Source organism: Primulina huaijiensis, chromosome 2 (assembly GCF_012295235.1).
Source record: "Primulina huaijiensis isolate GDHJ02 chromosome 2, ASM1229523v2, whole genome shotgun sequence".
In the NCBI taxonomy this organism is placed as follows: Eukaryota; Viridiplantae; Streptophyta; class Magnoliopsida; order Lamiales; family Gesneriaceae; genus Primulina; species Primulina huaijiensis.
This window is the reverse complement of record NC_133307.1, coordinates 8535258-8556340: the sequence shown is the minus strand read 5'-3', so window position 1 is coordinate 8556340 and position 21083 is coordinate 8535258. Positions and strand designations below refer to the sequence as shown.

Here is a 21083-nt window from a genome sequence, read left to right as displayed (position 1 = left end):
AGTTCTTGTGATTATTGTGTTCAACTTAGAGTTCCTATCTTTCAGGGAGAATTTTTATATCTGGTTCTGCTACGAAAGCCCTAATAGATTCAGCAGCTACTCACTCGTTTATTTCGGAGACCTTTGCTAATTCCCTCAAGGTCAAGACTATTGGACTAGATGTCGCATTTTCCGTAGCATTGCCTTCTGGAGAGGAGATAACAGCTACCAATGTGATCCGAGACATAGACCTTGAGCTGCATGGAAATATTGTTTATGCGGATCTCATCTTATTGCCGATGCCAGTGTTTGACATCATTTTGGGGATGGACTGGTTATTACGGAACAGGGTGTTGATAGACTTCCAGCGGAGATCTGTTCTAGTCCGACCGCCTGTGATGACACAGTTCTTATTTGAGCCGGACAGGTACTTTCCTTTACCGTGAATTATTCCTTATATCCAGGCTAGGAAGCTCATGCATAGAGGGTGTCGGGCATTTTTAGCAACTTTTATATCTGTCCCCGAGGTACCCAGTCAGTCAGCCTCAGATGTTCCGATTGTTAGAGACTTCTTAGACGTTTTCCCTGAGGACGTCTCTGGTATGCCACCTGAGAGAGAGGTGGAGTTTTCTATCGAGCTTATGCCAGGTACGGTTCCGATCTCAAAAGCACCGTACCGACTAGCACCGACAAAGATGGCAGAGCTTAAGAAGCAGATTCAAGAACTTCTTGACAAGGAGTTCATACACCCTAGTTTTTCTCCATGGGGCGCACCAGTCTTGTTTGTGAAGAAGAAGGATGGCTCGATGAGGCTTTGTATTGACTATCGGGAGTTGAACAGGGTTACAGTGAAGAATAAATACCCACTTCCGAGGATTGAGGATCTGTTTGACCAGTTGCAGGGAGCTTCGGTTTTCTCTAAGATTGATCTGCGTTCAGGTTATCACCAGTTGAGGGTGAGAGACGCCGATGTTTCGAAGACAGCTTTTAGGACTCGTTATGGCCACTATGAGTTCCTTGTGATGCCGTTCGGTTTGACGAATGTGCCAGCGATCTTCATGGATCTCATGAATCGCGTATTTCAGCCGTACCTCGACCAGTTTGTGATAGTGTTCATAGACGACATCCTCGTCTACTCCAAGAATCAGGAGGATCACAGCAGGCATCTGACCATAGTGTTGCAGACATTGCAGAAGCACAAATTATTCGCAAAGTTCAGTAAATGCGAATTCTGGTTGGAGAAGGTGGCGTTCTTAGGCCACATTGTTTCTAGCAGTGGCATTGAGGTAGACCCAGCGAAAGTTGCAGCAATCAGAGATTGGGTTGTGCCGCAGAATGCATCAGAGATCCGCAGTTTTCTTGGCTTAGCAGGATACTACCGGAAGTTCATTAAGGGATTTTCCTCGATTGCAGTTCCACTCACAGCACTGACTAAGAATAATGTGAAATTTTTGTGGAGCGAGGAGTATCAGAAGAGCTTCGATACTTTGAAGCAAGATCTGATCTCAGCACCAGTTCTGGCCATGCCGTCAGGGCCCGGTGAGTTCGTGCTATAAACCGATGCTTCGAAGCTCGGTTTGGGCGCAGTATTGATGCAGCATGGGAAGGTGATAGCGTATGCTTCTCGTCAGTTGAAAACCCATGAGAAGAACTACCCTACCCATGATCTAGAGTTGGCCGCCGTAGTTTTTGCCTTGAAGATTTGGAGGCACTATCTGTATGGGAAGAAGTGCCAGATCTTTACCGACCACAAAAGCCTCAAGTATTTCTTTACGCAGAAGGAACTGAACATGCGTCAGAGGCGTTGGTTGGAGCTTGTGAAGGACTACGATTGTGACATTAGTTACCACCCGGGTAAGGCTAATGTAGTTGCAGATGCACTGAGCAGAAAAGTTGCAGTGATGGCTCATCTGGCAGTTTTGAGGCCTCTTCAGTTTGAGATGCAGAGGTTTGATCTTGAGACTTATCCCCGAGGTAGAGTTCACCGTCTATCTACCTTGACCATTCAGTCTTCCTTTCTGGACCGTATTCGCAGTAGTCAACCAGCAGATGAGCAGTTGGCAAAGTGGAAGCAGAGAGATGAGGCCAAGGGCAGTGTCTTGTATACAGTTAGTGACGGTATTGTGAGATACCGGGACAGGATATGGGTTCCCAGCAATGATTCTATCCGAGCAGACATCCTATCAGAGGCCCATATGTCGTCGTACTCTATTCATCCAGGGAGCACGAATATGTATAAAGATCTGCCGTTATTGTACTGGTGGCCAGGAATGAAGAGGGATATCAGACGCTTTGTATCTGAGTGTCTGACTTGTCAGTTAGTGAAGGCAGAGCATCAGAGACCAGCGGGTTTGCTCAAGACTCTCCCTATTCCCGAGTGGAAGTGGGAGAATGTTACCATGGACTTTGTGACCGGATTGCCGAAGTCAGCCAGAGGATCGAATGCTATATGGGTGATTGTAGACCGTCTTACCAAATTAGCGCACTTCTTGCCTATTAAGACGACATTCACCATGGTTCAGTATGCAGAGTTGTATATCCGAGAGATAGTCCGACTCCATGGCATTCCAGTTTCGATCGTATCTGACAGAGACCCCAGAATTATATCCTCTTTTTGGAAGAGTTTGCATTCGACTATGGGGACGAAGTTGCTGTTTAGCACAGCTTTTCATCCGCAGACAGATGGACAGTCAGAGAGAGTCATTCAGATTTTGGAGGATCTTCTCCGTGCTTGCGTCCTTGATTTCTCTGGGAGTTGGGAGTCGAACTTGCCATTAGTGGAGTTCACCTATAACAACAGCTTTCAGTCGTCTATAGGTATGGCTCCGTACGAAGCACTGTATGGCCGTAAGTGCAGATCTCCTGTTCATTGGGATGAAGTAGGAGAGAGAGCCGAGTTGGGTCCAGAGATTATTCAGCAGACTGTTGATGTAGTAGCCCGGATCCGTGATAGAATGAGGACTGCTCAGAGTCGACAGAAGAGCTATGCAGATCAAATAAGGAGAGAGTTAGAGTTCGAAGTCGGCGACCATGTCTTTGTGAAAGTGGCACCTATGAAATGTGTCATGCGTTTTGGAAAGAAAGGGAAGCTCAGTCCGAGATTCATTGGACCGTTTGTGATCCTCGACAGAGTTGGGACGTTAGCTTATCGTGTTGCTCTTCCGCCGAATCTGGCCGGAGTACACAATGTGTTCCACGTCTCTATGCTGAGGAAGTATATGGCGAATCCTTCGCATGTCCTGAACTTTGAGCCATTGCAGCTTACTCCGAACCTATCTTATGAGGAGAGACCAGTGCAGATCTTAGACAGACAGGAAAATAAGCTTCGGAACAAGCTGGTTAAGCGAGTGAAGGTCAAATGGCTCAACCATTCAGAGGAGGAAGCTACATGGGAGTCTGAGCCAGAGATGAGGAGTCGGTACCCCGAGTTATTTGGTGAGTTATAATTTCGAGGACGAAATTTCTTTTAAGGGGGGAGAGCTGTAGAACCCGTAGATTAGACTACGTATAAGCCATGCGTAATTCTAGTATTTTAAATTAAAATGATTTTTTATTATTGCATGAGTATTTAAATTCTTTTCTTTAATTTATTTATTTTACGTAGTAGTTTAATTGTCACCTTTTCAGTTAAATAAGTGAGGCCGGATTGGAGATGGAGTATTGAGATAAGTTAATAACGACTTATTTAAGAAGTGGTAATCTAGCATGTTAGTAAATATAATTTAAAAAGTTGGCATGCATGCAAGTTATTGAACTTCCTTGGCATTTTAATTAAAATTTTTAAAAGCATTAAATGCATGTTTATTTCATTAAATTGTGTTTAATTATTTTATGCATTTTATTGCATAATTCATGCATGATAGGATTTAATTCATGAAATTTTAAAAGTTCACGCATTAGGATTTCTAAGTGCATTTCACGTTCGATCGAGGAACGGAGATCGGAGAATTTAAGGAAAATTATTTTATTACACGATTTATTTTTATAAATTAATTTAAAGCATTTTTAAGTGTATTTTTCAAAAATAGGATTTTATTTGGGTATTTTTACCCGCAGGATTTTATTTTTAACGGTACGCAAATTTTATCGAATCGGGAGACTTTTTAATGGTTCGACTAATATTTTCAAAATCTTTTCAACACGAAATATTTTTCGGGAGCGTGTTTGGATTTAATGGGCCTACTTTTAAGCTTTTTGGGCCTAAAATTCTTGCTAGCTTTTAACTAAAAATTTTAGGGCTCATTAACTAATTGTTTATTATATAATTAAGCTACTAAACACCATTTACCCTAAACCTAAAATTTGTACCAGCCGACACCCCATTCAAAGCACCTATCTCCCTCTCGTTTTCACCACTTGCAGGTAGAGGCCCCATCGATTTCTCTTGCTCTTGCAAAGGAAGCCTTCTTTTCCTCGTTGTTGATCATCAAACACATAAGGCACGCATTGTACCTATTGTTTTCGCATCATACATGTCATATATTCTGTGGAATGTGTTTTTACATGATATTTCTTTCGATCCAGGCACAGAGGAAAATCTTTCTGATTTATTATGTTTCCCTCATTCTTTTTGTTGTGGCTCACGTTTTCTTTGGTGACCCGTGCAAGGGGCTGCTGTGTTGGGTTTTGAGGAGGCTGTTAATGATGACAGGATGCTGTTTCAAGGATTAGAAAGTGTGCTGGGGTTGTAGTGTTAAGGGCCGAGAGGGATGATTGCTGCGTAAGGTGTGGGTTGAAGGAGATTGGGTGAATGGGCTGGAACCGTCGGTGCAAGGGTGATCCGAGGCTTAAACCAGACCGTGTGGAGTCTGAGCCAAGGCCGAGGGTAGCTCGAACACTGCTGGAACCATCACTGAAACCGAGCGAGCTTGTGATAGAGAAATCGGCCGCGGGCGGTGGCCTTTGGAGGCAAGGGAGTGATCGCGTTTTCTCTTGTGCATGGGGCTGATTCCTTGGTTCTGGTAGGCTCATTGAGGTCTGGTCTAGGTCCATGGTTGGTTGGTTCATGGCTGGTACATCGGGTTTGGCTAGTGCGTGAATTTTGGGAAGATGAGGGTGCTAGAGTGCAATAAGGAATGGACCAAACTTTAGGTGGTTTTCTGGAATTTTCAGCCGTGGGTATAGGGGCTTGGTTACATTGTTTTATGACTTTTTAGTGTTTATTAGGAGTGGTAAAAAGTTGAGAAAAATTTGGTTAAGTTTCGAGTTGATTCGGGTTAAAACCGGGACCCCGGTCCAAGTTTTAAAATGAATCGATTAAATTACGATTTTGGCTCGAGTTTACGTCTAAGAATGCTTTTAAAAATGTTTTGGGACAATTTAAATAGTTTGGTAAGATTCGGGTCAATTTTAGAGGTCCAGGGTTGAAACGATAATTTTCGGGTTTCTAGGGGCAAAATGGTCATTTTGCACCAGGGGTGAGATTTTAGTCCTTGCAGCGCCCTGAGCACAAATCATGATATTTTTAAATGTTCATGCATCACATTTACGATTTTTATGCCATTATAATAATTATGGTGCATGCTTGGTTTAAAGGAATTAAGAGAGAAAAGTAAGAACGTGAAGAGCACTCCGTCTCCGCCGCGCCGCATCGTTATTTCGTTTGTTTTCTGTCAACACAAACCAAGGCATGTTTATATCTTCTTCCACTCTTCAATCAATCCATGTAGGTATTTTTAAATATCACAAATACATGATTTTAATGCAAGAAGATCGAAATTGTTCATATTTAATGATATTATTTATTTATATTACGTGCAAAAATATTAGTTTTGAGATTTATGTGATATTGCTTGTGGTCACTCTACTCTCATGATTAAATCCGGTCGCCAGTTACCGGTCAGTTCAGTTGTTTCACCCAGTATACTGTGGCAGGAGTCTGATCAGACGTACATTATTAAATCCGGTAGCCAGTTACCGGTCAGCTCAGTTCAGGGACCACTTGCGTAGACCATAATCTCAACAGAAAATTTATGACATGCCATTTTATTACAGGGCTCTAAGGAGCAAACATTTTCACTGATATATTCAGTTCAGCCATGCACGTACTATAATTACCTTTGAAATGATATTTTACGTTACACCTCATTACATGATATTTTCACTTGCATGCGACTTTATTATTTATTTACTTGTTATTTACGATATATGCATGCTGAGTCTTTAGACTCACTAGACTTGATTGTTGTAGGTACTGATGATGTCGGGACCGAGGGCGAGGATCAGTGAGCCAGCTCGAGTCGGCAGTAGTGGGATCCGAGGACCTCACTTTTCAGCATTTAATATTTTTATCGCTCAAACATTTTTATCTACCGTTGGATACATTTTTTACAGTTATTTTTACAACATTAATTTCTTCCGCTGCTATTTTTAATCATGATACATTATTTAACAGTTTATTTTATGAACTGGATATTTCATTTACTTTAAAAAGAAAATCTTTAAATTTTTCGCAAATTTTCAAGTAAGGATTTCTAGGCCTTTACATAAAATATGGAAATACAATCTTCGGGCTCCCTCTGGGGCCTTGTCCCATAAACGGGCTTCCTCTTGGCCTTTTCCCTCACGATATTCTCATAAAATTTTAAGTTCACCGTTCCTTCTTAAGACGGATCCCCCACATATCCTCTACTCTGTTTGTCACAGTCAATTCACATCCTTCAAAATATTTTCCATTTTTCCTTTTTAAATCATAAAATATCATGACTTTCCAAAAAATAAGCATTTTAACAGTAAAAATTGCATAGCTTTATCATAAATCGTAAAATTTCATATTTTCAACAAAATCATCATTTTATATCATTTATCATGCGTTATGACCCTTTCGGACACTGCCAAGCCCTTTTGTACTACCCAGGTGTAAAATGATCGTTTCGCCCTTGAACGTAAAATTTCTCGATTTTGACTTTTTCTTACTTTTATTGACTCTAGATCATGCCAATTAATTAATTAAGATTAAATTAAAATTTAGATATTTTTATTTGGCGTAAATTCGAGGATTTCGATTTAATTCCTTAATTACTAATTCGATAAGCGTTTAACTCCCGAATTAATTCAAACTTTAATATTTTCTTTCTAAATTTTAAACATAGACTTTTTATAACTAAAATACCCTCGTGAACCATGAATCGACCCCCGTGGACCATGGTTCGACCTTTTTCTTTTTCCTATCCATATTTCGAACCCTAAACCTATTCCATCGAGCCACTTTCATTTTTGTTTGAACCATGGTCGAGCCACCTTGAGCCATCCATTGACCAGACCTCCTAGGGATTCAACCGAACCCCTTTGGACCATGCCCGAGCCCCCATCCCACGCACGACGCTCCTGCACACAAGGAACAAGAGCTGTGTGGATTCCCTCAAGCTTTTGGTCAAGCCAACTTGAACCAAGCTGCACCAGTCCGAGCCCTGACCGCAGACCAACCTCCATATACCCTACTAGACCAACCTAGACCTACCCAACCAAGCCACGAGCCCTTCCTCCCATGGTCACACCTAGCGTGCATGGGGAGAGTACTTGCACGCATGGACTCTTCCCCCATTGACCTTACGTGAGTCCTATCCATGCTAAGACTGGCTAGGACACTTCTTACACTGAACCACGTACTTTCACGCATGGACTCTTCCCCCATCGACCTTACGTGAGTCATATCCATGCTAAGACTGGCTAGGACACTTCTTACACTGAACCACGTCTAGCACAACCCTTGCCCAAGCCCTGGACGAGCCGCATGTGGGTTCCTCCACCTAGCGGAACCCAAGCCATGAAACCTATGAAGAAAACCATAGGTTCTTTCTTCCAAGCCAACCTCGATTCCATACATCATTTCTGCCTTAAATTGTCTTTGTTCTATCCATAAAATATCCTACGTTGGCAGCGTACTCGTTGGAAATCATAACGTTAAAGAAACAAGCATAAAAACGTCAAAACTTTTGAAAATAATCTTCATATCATTAAATCATCGAAGGTAAATATTTTTCATGCAAAAACAATTAAAACAGGCATATTATGGTTTAGAAAACATGCCTTTGCGTTCTAAAACGCTCGAATATAAGATCGTCGGCGAGGGGCAAGAAAAAGAACGAACGGATGACGAAGAAACCTAGTTTTCTCCTTCTCTTTATATTCAAAATTTAGTGTGCGGTTGTGTCGGCTGGTATGTGTTTCAAAAGACCTAGGTTTGTATTTTTTATAGATTTAATTTGCATGATAATGGGCTTGTGTTTTGGGCTTCTAATTTTAGGAGTAATTGGGCATACTCATTAGGCCTAATAACACCATTTTAATTGAAAAATAAAATTTTAAAAAAATTAGTTTTCAAAAATAATGCATTTGATATTTTAAATGTCTCTTGTTTGCCCAAAACCGACTTCTCGGATAAAATCGAGCTCATCTCGTAAAATAATTTGAACTCTATCATTTTTAAAAAAATTTAATCATTTTTAATCATATTAAGAAGCCTTGAAAATATTTAATGAAAAATATTTATTTTTATCTCCGTCGTCCTCGGTCTCATTTCCCTCGCCTATTATCGAATATTCGGATAAAATCCTTCAATTTCATGAAATCATGTCATATAATCATTTAATCATGCAATCTTACCTTTAATCATATAGTATGCATCAAGTAAGTATTTAAAATTAATTAATTAAAACAATTACGTAATTTAATTCATTTGCATGCATGTGGTTTACGTAAGTTGGTTTTGGACGTTACAGGAACGAACGTCGCATCCTGACGTATCCTTAATGCTTAATAAATACTAACGTATAAAACTTAATAAGTTATCTTATGGTAGCATTAAAATAACTCTAATAATTCAACTTCACTTAAAATTCGTAGAATTCTATAATCCACATATCAAGATTTTAGATTATTTACTCGATAAAAATCTTAATATTCGTTAATTGATAACCTATGTTGATCACAATTAATTCTTTCTTGTTTTTATTTCACCCAAAATGTTCATATGAACATATATATTATAAACTTGAAATTCAAACTTACCCAACCCAAATAGTCTTCGATAACATAATTACAACATACATATCCGTTTAATCTCAAATTTCTTAATGACTTTAAAAAATTTATCAAGTGTCTTTATTCCTTATAAAGCATAACATCTAAATGTTCATAAGTATACCATATATACTTACTTTCAAATATCACGATATTACTAGACTTTTAAGAACAAACATTTTTAATTTTCCCAAGACATGGTGTCTATCTCACTTCTTGCATACGCCTCTCAAGTTACCTAAACATCAATCATACCCAACTTCCTAAAAAAATTTAACCCTAACAAAGATATAATTTTAATTGCATGAATTAATTAAGTTGTGCATATTTGCATGTTTAAAATATATTTTTCTACATGGTTGCATTAAAATATATTTTTATAGGTTATTTGAGTTGCGATCGACGAAAGAAGACCGAGGGCTGAAAAATAGAAAATGTTTTTATTAATTAATTTATTTTAATCATTTAAAATATGGGTGATACTTTTTCATATTTTTGAAAATAAGGGGTTTTGAGGTGATTTTATACGCCGGAACGTAAATTTTATCGGTGTTGGTTTTCAACAAAAATACGAACGTTTTTGCAACCTGGCTAATAAATTCACAAACTTTATTGAACAAAATTATTTTTAATATTTTAATTAAGCACTCATGGGCCTAATTAATCTCTTAATGGGCCAAGGCTTGATTAGTGTTTAATTAAACTATATAATATACAATTTGCCTCCAAACCAAACTACTAACTCACGCCCACTATCAGAATTCACACCAAACAATTATCTCCCTCAAATTTTTTTACACGGCACACACACCAAATTTTCAAGAGAAAATTCGAAAGTCCATGAGAAAATCAAGCCAAGGTCGTTCGTCGCCGTTCTTCGCAATCGTCAATGAATTATCTTGCGTTACACACACAAAGGCACGCCATATTCTTCTTTTAATACATCTATCACACCATAGTATTTATTTAATTGACTTTTGAATGAAAAACAAGTTGCACCTTTGAATATTTTCGTTCATGCATCTTCATGAAATTTTTAAAGCTTGATTGTGTACAAAAACATGATTGATATGTGCTAGAAGGGGCTTCCATTATTAAGATATGTTATATAAATGTTTTACACGAGTTTAAGGAGTTCTAGAACTACACAACACACCGCAAACGATAATAAAAAACAAGTCGGGACCGAAATCAAAACGTCTTGATCGTAGGGGCTCGGTTGATGGGGAATTGTCGCTTGGCTTGGCTGGGGCTGGACCAGGTCTGGGCTAGAGTCAGGTATGGGTCAGGGGAAGAGTCCTAGCCACGCTAGGACTCAATACAAGAGGCTGGGGAGGAGTCCTATCTCCACCCGAGAGTTACAGCAAGGGGTAGCACAGGTTGCAGCTGGTGCAGAGAAGAAGAGGCTCAGCTTGGGGGCTTTTGGCTGGGCTAGGTCGACTTGTTAGGGTCCTAAGAGGGTGCATAAGGGTCTGGACATGGGTTGGTACGGCTGGGTTCGCTGCTGGCTCAGCTGAAAGTGGACAACGTGAGGGAAGCATCACAAACGTGCGTGCAGTCTGGGCTTGCTTCAGGCAGCTCGTGTGTGGGTTCAGAGGCTGGGCTAGATCTGGGATGGGTCTGGGTATGGTCCAGGGATGGCTAGGGTCAGGTGGGGCTCGGTGGTTAAGGGCTGGAAGAGGCCTAGAGTCACTAGGAGTTTATATGCAAGAGTCCATCCATGTGCGCAGGTTTGGGTGAGTTTCCAGAATGTTTTTGAGCGGGCCAGGGCTGGTTTTTGGGGCTGGGTTTGGTCAGTAGGTCCTTAGGTGGGTCGGCTCAGGTTTGGCTCGAGGTGGCTGATGAAACTTAAAATTAATAATTTATTTTCTACGTGTTGGAAAATTTTATAATTTTAGTTTCATTAAAATTATAAAATTATGTTATTTTATTATTATGTGTTTATATTTAAATGTCTTACTAAATATGTTTTCTTTTCAGGTTTTCTACGTGTTGGAAAAATAATGATAACTCAAGCTAAAAAATTCAAATAGAGGTGATTCAAATATTTTTGGAATCCTTGAGAAATTATCTACAACTTTGCAGAAGACATGATTGCCTAAAAAGTTGGTTAAGATGATCAAATTGTGAAAATATCAAAAAGAGGACAAATTTACTTTCACCATGACCAGCATATAGTAAAAAAACATAACTATTTCAATATTTAACCAAATGAGGTGAACCAAGTGGCCAAATTCATCTACAGACAATTTTCCACATGTTTGCTGTTTTGAGCTGAGTCAAATTAGGTGATTAAAGTCGTGGAACAAATCATTGAAAGAAGGGGCATGGAATTGAAGTTGGAGGAGACAAAGACTACTATTACAACTACATTGCATTAATAGAAATTTTGACCCTTTCTCTCATTTGGCCTATAAATAGAGGCCTTGTGCTAGCTTGAGAATCATTCTATCTCATTGTAAAATATAGTGTGAGTGTGTATAAAAGTTCTAAGTTCCAATATATTTTCCATTTTCTAATTTATGCGTGATGTTTTTAGTGTTGATCTCAAGTAAGTTCATGGAAAGCTAAATCTATTATGTCAAGGTGAAGAGGATGAATTCTTTGTCAAGTAAGATTGTTTATATTTTGTATATTCTTTCTTTATTTCTTTTCATTTTGCTAATTTCTTTTTATTGTAGGTATAAAAATGAATTATTTGTTGTTATCAATTTACATCAAATGCTTGATACCATTTAAGTGGTTATCTTGATTTGTTGTTTAATTTTGATACAATAAATATTTCATCAATTATTATTGTTATATTATACATATATATATATATATTTATATAATTATATCATATATTTCATTTAGACGATAGCGTGGCTCTGCCGGTTGTTCTAAATGAAATATTTATGATATCTAACAATCTAACATTTACTTTATAGCAACTAACTTTTACTTTCCGCATCTAACTTTTACTTTATCGCAACTAACTTTTACTTTCCCGCAACTAACTTATTAAATCATATATTTCATTTAGGCAATAGCGTGGCTCTGTCGGTTGTTCTAAATGAAATATAATGATTTAATTTAACATTTATTTTATGCAGTTATATATTTATATAGTTATATATATAATCATAGGTACCATATATAAAATATCGGTGAATTCGGTATTTTCTATCGTGGGAACTCTATTATATTAGGTGTATGTTTAAATATTTTTATTTTCTTGGAACCATTATTTATGGTGGTTTCCTTTGTTTTACTTTTAGTTAAACAATATTGCATAAACCAAGAATAAATCCTCGAGCCTTGACAAAATTTATAATTTGTAAACTTCGTTCTTGCATTTGGTAATCTATAAATTAATAAATTTAAACTTAAAATAACATCTCTGTGGATCGATCTCGTACTTACGAAATATATTACTTGTAGACAACCTACACTTGGGTGAATTATAATTTAAGTAGTAGCAAGTTTTTGGCGCCGTTGACGGGGATGTATAAATTAAGTTTATATTTGTTAATTATGTTTTATTTATAAGTATTGTGTTGTTTTTTTTTTGTATGAGTATTTGGAGTCGAAAAAAAAGTGGTAGACTTATTCGAGTCTCTGAAAATAATTTAAACATGGATGATAATTCAAATAATCAAGATAATAATAACAATAATAACAAAAATAATAATAATAATCAAGAACATGATCAATTAAGAACACTTAGGCACCATATGAACCCTATTAGAACTAGTGCCCCATCTTGTTTAGTTTTTCCTCCTGATGCATCTAATTTAAACTTTAAACCTCAAATTATTCAACTTTTACCAAATTTTCATGGCTTAGATTGTGAAAATCCATATTTACATCTAATAGAATTTGAGTAAGTTTGTAACACTTATAATGATCAAAATTGTAGCATGGATATAGTTCGATTAAAGCTTTTCCCTTTTTCTTTAAAAGATAAAGCTAAAACATGGCTACAAAATTTGAGATCAAGTTCAATAAGATCATGGGAAGAAATGCAACAACAATTTCTCAAAAAGTTTTTTCCTTCCCATAGAACAAACTCTTTTAAAAGACAAATTACTACTTTTTCTCAAAAACAAGGAGAAACATTTTATCAATGTTAGGATAGATATAAAGAATTACTTAATACATGCCCACATCATGGTTTTGAAACATGGAGAATAGTTTCTCACTTTTATGAAGGTCTAATACCTAAAGATAGGCAAATGATAGAATTCATGTGTAATGGAACTTTTGAAGATAAAAACCCAAATGAAGCTATGGAGTATTTGGATTCATTAGCAGAAAATGCTCAAAATTGGGATAATATAAGCACAATAGAACCACCAACAACTAAAATCAATAATTCAACAAATGGGGGTGGTATCTATAATCTTAAAGATGATATGGATATTCAAGCTAAACTTGCATCTTTAGCACGAAAAATTGAGTCATTAGAAATGAAAAAGAGTGGTCAATTAAAAAGTAGTCAAGAAAGTATTTGTCATACATGTGATACACATGATCATGCTACAAAAGATTGTCCAACATTACCTTCATTTAAAGAATGTCTCCATGAACAAGCATATTATGTTAACAATTATAAAAAACCAATACTAGATCTTTTTTCAACATCATATAATCCCGGATGGAAAAATCATCCTAATTTTAGTTAGAGGAATGATAATAATTGTGAGGGCCCGTGCTCTTGATTAATTATTAATAATCAAACAACCAGGATTTATTAGCGTACACAGCGAAAACGAGTAAAAATTTTCCATTTTGGGCCTACGGAAATTTCGGCATGACCTTCCCGTAAATAGGACATACCAAAAATTCCAAAACAACACAACAAAACATTTATACTAAAAAATAGAGTCCAATAAAACAAACAGAATACCAATTTCGCACAGAGCCAGCCAGGCTCGATCACACCAAATAATATCCAACTCTCAATAATACAACCATACAAATACACGAGGCATCTCCTCGGCAAATGACTCAATATATATAGTATAAATATCTGGGGACTCCCAACTCAAACCGACTCACTGGGCTCCACTGGCAGACGCTCCGCCAGCTGCATCAGAACCACATGTATAACCTGCTATGGAATCACAAAACAAACCACAGCATCCCCGAGGGACAGGGGTCAAACCCCAGTACGAAGATCAAATAAATTACAGCATAAATAAATGACATGTAATGAAATCAATGCAATGCAATGCATGTAGGGTACCAATAATCTCGGGTATCAATCTGGATCCAAAGAAACGATAGCAACAACTGTGGCCACATGTGCCAGGGGTGTGACGTGTCAAATACGCCCTCGGCCCTGCACATCTGCGTCAGGGGTGTCAGTCTGCAGAACTGCTCTGCCCTTCCGCTAGTCATCAGAGGTGTGACGCTTAAACGCCCTCGGCTCTGATGTCTAAATAACTCATCCAAGAGTAACAGAAATCTCGGAAACAACGGAGTCATGGCTCGATATGAATGCGTGCTCAACAATGCATATAAATCCACATATTATTCTAATATATTTAAAAACTCACATTTATTTTAAAAATGAGGAATAATCTTAAAATACACCCAAACAGCACAAAGAGCACATAAACACATAATTATCATAAANGAGACATCAGAAAGGAATTCAATCATCTCGACACTGAAAAAGGCCCAAAACCAGAAACCATAAGATGCAAGGTCTGTGACAGATTCAGGTTTGACACTTAGGAGTATAAAATTCATATCTAACTCATCATTGACTCAAATCAATATCCGCTAATTGGAGATGAAAGACAACTCAAATATCTAAGTTTTTCTAGAAGAAACCATTTCCTGAATCTTAATAGATAAATCCCAGAATTATCCAGAATACGCCACTACCGACGCAATTCGCGGACAGCATTCTATAAGTAAGCAGTTTCAGCAAAATGAGCTTAACTGCCACAATTCTTAATGGCATTTAACGAATCTTATATCAATACGAAGAAAACACATAGCTCTACAACTCTTATTTGAATCATATTTCCAGAATCCAAGAGCATAAATATCATAAACTCGAATTATAGTAGCTAATCTGCACAGATCCAACACAGAATTCCATTTCAACACATTTGTGTAGAAAAATCATATCAAATCCGTTTTTAATTGGAATTCCATTTTGTCAGCGGCTATAGAAAGCTAACACATAGATCTATAAGTTCTATTTGAACCACAATTCAAGATTCTTAGTGCAATACACACAAAAACCCAAAAATCAGAAGACAAAACCTGCAACTCAAAACAGAACTCAACATCTTCTACCATGAATAAAAATTAAAAACCTAGGCTTAGAGATTACCTTCAAAAGCTTTCCTTTAACTGAAATAAAGTTAGAATCGACCTCTTCACACTCTAAATAACCAAGAAAAATAGAATTCAAGAAGCTGGAAAGGAAACACAGCAACTTGGAAGAAACATGGTAACAAGAAACAAGCACCTTGATGTTGATTATGGCAAGGAGAGCTGAGGGACTTCTTGGGCTATCTTGGGTGAGCTATGGAGACCCGCTTCCTAGCAGCAAGAGGCGATGAGAAGCTGCTCACGATGGAGAAGAAATAGGATGCAAGAGAAGAGGCGAGAAGAAACGAGAAGATGGAGGAGGAAAGAATTTGGGCTTGGGGAAAAATGGGCTTCTAATTAAAACATATATATATATATGAATCCAAATATTAGCCCAAATGCGGGAATGTGACCCGGTCCAAATATCTACAACTCCCTTGCGCTATAAAACTCTGATATATATTTTAATATCGTCTATAATTCTGATATTTTCTAATACAAATTTTTTTAACACACAAGTATAATTATTTGGCTTAATTATTTTAATTTAGCACTTTAAAATAATTGTTTCTAATTCTTGCCAAATACTGAATAATTAAATTCGGGTTCTCACATTCTCCCCTCCTAATAAAAGATTTCGTCCTCGAAATATAACATACACAACACTTATACACAAAGTGGTTAAAAAATTTACCACTGATAATACATAGGAAAATTTGAGTACATGGAGTTATTCATCATATTTACAAACAATTTAGGCCACTATTGACGCATTCTAGTTTCTAACTCCCATGTAGCTTCTTCTATCCCATGTCTACTCCACTGCACCAAAACCAACGGAATCGTCTTGTTCCTGAGTTGCTTCTCTTTGCGATCAAGAATTTGAACTGGATGCTCAACATAACTTAGAGAATTATCTAACTCCACATCCTCGGTACTCAAAACATGAGATGGATCTCGCTCGTACTTCCGCAGCATAGATACATGAAACACATCGTGTATCGCAGACAAATTTTGCGGCAAGTCCAAACGATAAGCCAAAGTGCCAATCCTCTCAACAATTGCATACGGACCAATATATCGTGGAGCTAACTTCCCTTTACGTCCAAATCTCATAGTACCACGAAATGGTGATACTTTCAAGAAAACACAATCACCAACCTGGAACTCTAAGGGCCGACGCCTTTTATTAGCATAACTTGCTTGACGATCCTGGGCTGCTTTCATTCTTTTTATGATCAATTCAACTTTATCTTTCATTTCTTGTACAAACTCTGGTTTAGACATCTGTCGTTCTCCTACGTCTTCCCAACAAATCGGAGATCTGCACTTTCTGCCATATAAATCTTCAAATGGTGCCATACCGATCGTTGTCTGAAAACTATTGTTGTAAGAGAATTCGACCAAAGACAATGATTCTTGCCAACCACCCCTGAAATCCATTACAACTGCTCGTAACATATCCTCTAGAGTTTGGATGGTTCTTTCTGACTGACCATCTGTTTGGGGATGATAAGCAGTGCTCATAACCAACTTTGAACCCAAAGATGATTGCAAACTACTCCAAAACTTCGAAGTAAACCTTGGATCACGGTCTGATACTATGGTTATTGGCACACCATGCAATCTTACCACATGATCAATGTACAATTTCGCCATTTTCTTGTAAGTACAAGTACGGTCATATGGAATAAAATGGGCTGATTTAGACAATCTATCAACAATCACCCAAATTGCATCACAACCATGATTAGAACGAGGTAGGTGTGTCACGAAATCCATAGCAATGTGTTTCCAGTTCCACCATGGCACTTCAAGACTATGTAGCATACCGCCAGGTCTCATTCGTTCAACTTTAACCTGTTGGCAAGTTAAACATTTAGCCACGAAATCAGAAATTTCCTTCTTCATACCTTCCCACCAATAATGAGCGCTCAAAGTATGATACATCTTTCAATTTCCTGGATGAATGCTATGTCAACTACAATGTGCTTCACGTAGTATAGCTTCTTTCAGATCTATCAAGTTAGGAACCACAAGTCTCCCATTAAAGCGCAAACTACAATCTGAGGCAACACTGAACTTATCTGACTGATTTGTTTGAACCAATTCTTTCAATTTATGAATGTGCGGATCAGTTCTCTGCGCTGCTTTAATACCTGATATTATCTGTGGCTCGACTTTGATAGACGAAACTATAAAGTAATCTTCACTTGTTTGATAAGTCCATCCTGATGTTCCCAAATGCTCGTGGACTTTAGAAATATTCAGAGATGTCAACATAGCGTTTTGAGCTTTCCTGCTAAGCGCATCTGCAACTAGATTCATTCGTCCTGGTTGATATTGAATCTCACAATCAAAGTCTTTAAGCAACTCCATCCATCGACGTTGTCTCATGTTCAAGTCGGACTGTGTGAAAAGATATTTAAGGCTCTTGTGATCAGAATAAATTACAAACTGTTCACCGTACAGATAATTACGCCATATTTTTAACGCAAACACAATGGCAGCCAATTCTAAATCATGAACTGGATATCGAGTCTCGTGTGGCTTCAACTGTCGAGATGCATATGCATTCACTTGCCCATTTTGCATTAAAACACATCCCAGTCCATTCAGAGAAGCATCTGTACACACAACAAATCCACCTGAGCCTGAATGTAAAGCTAACACTGGAGCTGTTGTCAACTTTTCCTTCAAAGTCTGAAAACTTGATTCACATTCTGCCGTCCACACAAAACGTCGATCTTTTTGGGTTAATTGAGTCATAGGACTTGCAATAACGGAAAATCTTTCAATAAAACGCCTATAATATCCTGCTAATCCCAAAAAGCTGCGAATCTCAGAAGCATTGGCTGGTGTTGGCCAATTAATAACAGCTTCAACTTTACTGGGATCCACTGAAACTCCTTGAGCGGATATAACATGACCCAGAAATACTACTTTGTCCAACCAAAATTCACACTTAGAAAATTTAGCATATAATTGTGCTGCTCTGAGTGTTTGGAGGACTAGTCTTAAATGTTCTCGATACTCTTTCTTTGTTTTTGAATAAATCAAAATGTCATCGATAAATACAATAACAAATTTGTCTAAAAATTCTCGAAAAACACGATTCATCAAATCCATGAAAACCGCTGGAGCATTAATCAATCCCAAAGACATGACTAAAAATTCATAATGCCCATAACGTGTCCGAAATGCAGTTTTAGGAACATCTTCCTCTCTAACTCTAAGCTGATGATATCCAGAACAAAGATCGATCTTGGAATACACGGATGTACCCTGCAACTAATCAAACAAATCATCGATACGCGGTAGAGGATGTTTATTCTTCACTGTAGCTTTATTCAATTGCCGATAATCAATACACATCCTCAACCTCCCGTCTTTCTTCTTTACAAACAATATTGGAGCTCCCCAAGGTGACATACTTGGTCTAATATAACCGTTCTCCAGTAAGTCTCGTAATTGTTCCTTGAGTTCTTTCAACTCCGCTAGAGCCAAACGATACGGTGCTCTAGAAATAGGATCCGTCCCTGACATTAACTCAATACTGAAATATATTTCCCTTTGAGGCGGAAAGCTTGAAATTTCATCAGGAAATACATCAGCAAAATCTTTTACCACGGGAATATCCGAAACCTTCAACATTTTTTCCTGTGTCACATCAACTGCATAAATCATGAATCCTTCATTCCCTGCCGATAGCAGTCTAAACATTTCCATCGCTGACACTAATGGAATGCGTGACTGAGAATCATTACCATAAAAGTTCCACTTATTGCCATAATAAGGTCTAAATCTGACAACTCCATGGAAACAATCAACGGTGGCTCGATAATTCGTCAAAGTATCCATTCCCAAAATACAGTCAAAATCAGACATAGATAATTTGATTAGATTAGTTATCATAAGGTTATCATCAAATCTAATCACACAGTTCAGAACTATCTCACGAGACATCAAATACACACCAGCAGGGGTAGACACAGACACCATATCCAACAACAAGGTAGTAGCTATCTCATGTTCATCGATAAATGCAGCAGACAGAAATGAATGAGATGCTCCCGTGTCTATCAATATACGTGCAGGATGATAAAAAATAAAGCATATACCTGCAATGACCCCTCTCGGCGTCTCATGAGCCTGGTCCTGTGTCAAAGCATGCACCCTAGCCTGCTGAGGTCCTGGAAAATACTGCTGAGTAGATCTTCTCGGCTGTTGGTAGCTAGGCTGTGGAGTAGATGGTCTAGGTACCGGGGCTTGTGGAAACTGGCTAAACTGAGAGGGCTGATACTGCTGTCTTCCTGCATTAGGACAAACTCTAGCATAATGTCCCGGTAATCCACATGTATGGCAGTCTCCCTGAACTCCTGTGCACTGGGTAGTAGGATGCCTACCTCCACATCTCCCACAAGAATCTCGAACATAACCACTAGGTCTTCCTCCACGAGAACTGCCTGAACTAGATGAACTACTGTAAGACTTCTTCTTAAACTGCTTTCCTTTAGCTCTGAATTTCTGCTGCTTCGGTGGCTGGTTTGACTGTGGAGGCTGATAAGGAGGTATGCCCACTGGCATCTGAATGCTACTCCCGGAACCTTGGCAAATAAAAGATGGAACCTGTTGTGATCCTCCCCAAAGCAAACTAGCCTCAATATTCTTTGCTTTCTCTACCGCTTCTGCATAAGTAGTTGGTGCTCCAGTCATAACCAACGTATGTATCGTCCGATTCAGTCCTTGCATGAAACGCAAAAGCTTGGAACGATCACTATTAGAAACATGAGGTACATAAGCTAGTAGAGCAGAAAATTGAGAGGCGTACTCTCCCACTGACATATTTCCCTGAACCAACTGATTGAACTCGACTTCCTTAGCAGAATAATAAGATGGAGGTGAGTATTCTTGAATAAAATGAGTACGAAATACCTCCCAAGAAATTATCTGACCAGATTCTCTGATTGCTTCCTCTGTGGCTTCCCACCACAGTTGTGCTCGATCCTTGAGTTGGTAAACAGCTAACTTGAGTCTCAGCTCTGGAGCGTACTCCACCAGATTAAATAGATAGTTCATGCTTTTCAACCACGCTGTTGCCTTTTCGCCACCTTCATTTCCAAAGAATTTTGGAGGACGCATATCTTGGAATTAACAATCACTAACTCCATTTCTCTCATTCTTTGGGTCAGCTGCTGAACTTCACGATCTACTTCTACATTCCTTGCAACATGCCTTTCTGGACGAATTGGTGGTTCCTGCTCCACCTCTACCTCTATATTCACATTTTGATTTGCCCTTCCTCTAGGGCGGCCACGTCTATCTGCCAATACCCTCAGTATTTCCTATGTTCTGAGCTTCAGACTCTTGGATAACTTCTTTTCCTTTTCTGCCTCTTCCTCCTGGTGCCATTCTACAAGACACAAGGATTAATCCACAAGCAGAAAAATAATAGTAATCACTGAAGGGTTTCAAGGAAAGTTAAAACTTACTGCACTAGGTACAAATAAACGAAGCGTCAAACTTACTTCACTACCAGCTCTATCTCAGCTAAGTCAAATAATCATAGCATGCAAATAAAATAAAGAGTAAGTAATAAATCAAATACGCAATCAATTTATTTGTGTCTAAACTCGAGTGTCCTATACTCTAATTCGAGCATATCCCAGTTACGCTCTGATACCAACTGTGAGGGCCCGTGCTCCTGATTAATTATTAATTATCAAACAACCAGGATTTATTAGCGTACACAGCGAAAACGAGTAAAA

The 21083-nt window shown here is 38.2% G+C and overlaps 1 protein-coding gene and 1 non-coding gene across 10 annotated transcripts in view; both read right to left on the bottom strand.

Annotated features, from left to right (window-relative positions):
* Positions 1-13048: 13048 nt before the first annotated feature.
* On the bottom strand, positions 13049-13159 carry LOC140971941 (small nucleolar RNA R71). Its single transcript, XR_012174413.1, has one exon. It is a non-coding gene; the product is annotated as a small nucleolar RNA R71 (small nucleolar RNA).
* A 567-nt stretch (positions 13160-13726) lies between these two features.
* LOC140966589 (uncharacterized) overlaps positions 13727-21083 on the bottom strand; it is a 9109-nt gene continuing 1752 nt past the window's right edge. For 3 of the 9 annotated variants that reach the window (XR_012173409.1, XR_012173405.1, XR_012173404.1), the window contains one exon: positions 13727-14095. Coding sequence is in view for 3 of the 9 variants with exons in the window: in XM_073426848.1 (XP_073282949.1) it covers positions 14040-14095; positions 19437-20457 (1077 nt within the window). In the remaining 6 variants the exon portion in view is untranslated. Of the gene's footprint in view, positions 14099-14230; positions 14617-19436; positions 21024-21083 lie in introns of those variants that run through there. The other 6 variants (XM_073426848.1, XM_073426856.1, XR_012173407.1 and 3 more) reach the window with 4 other exon arrangements.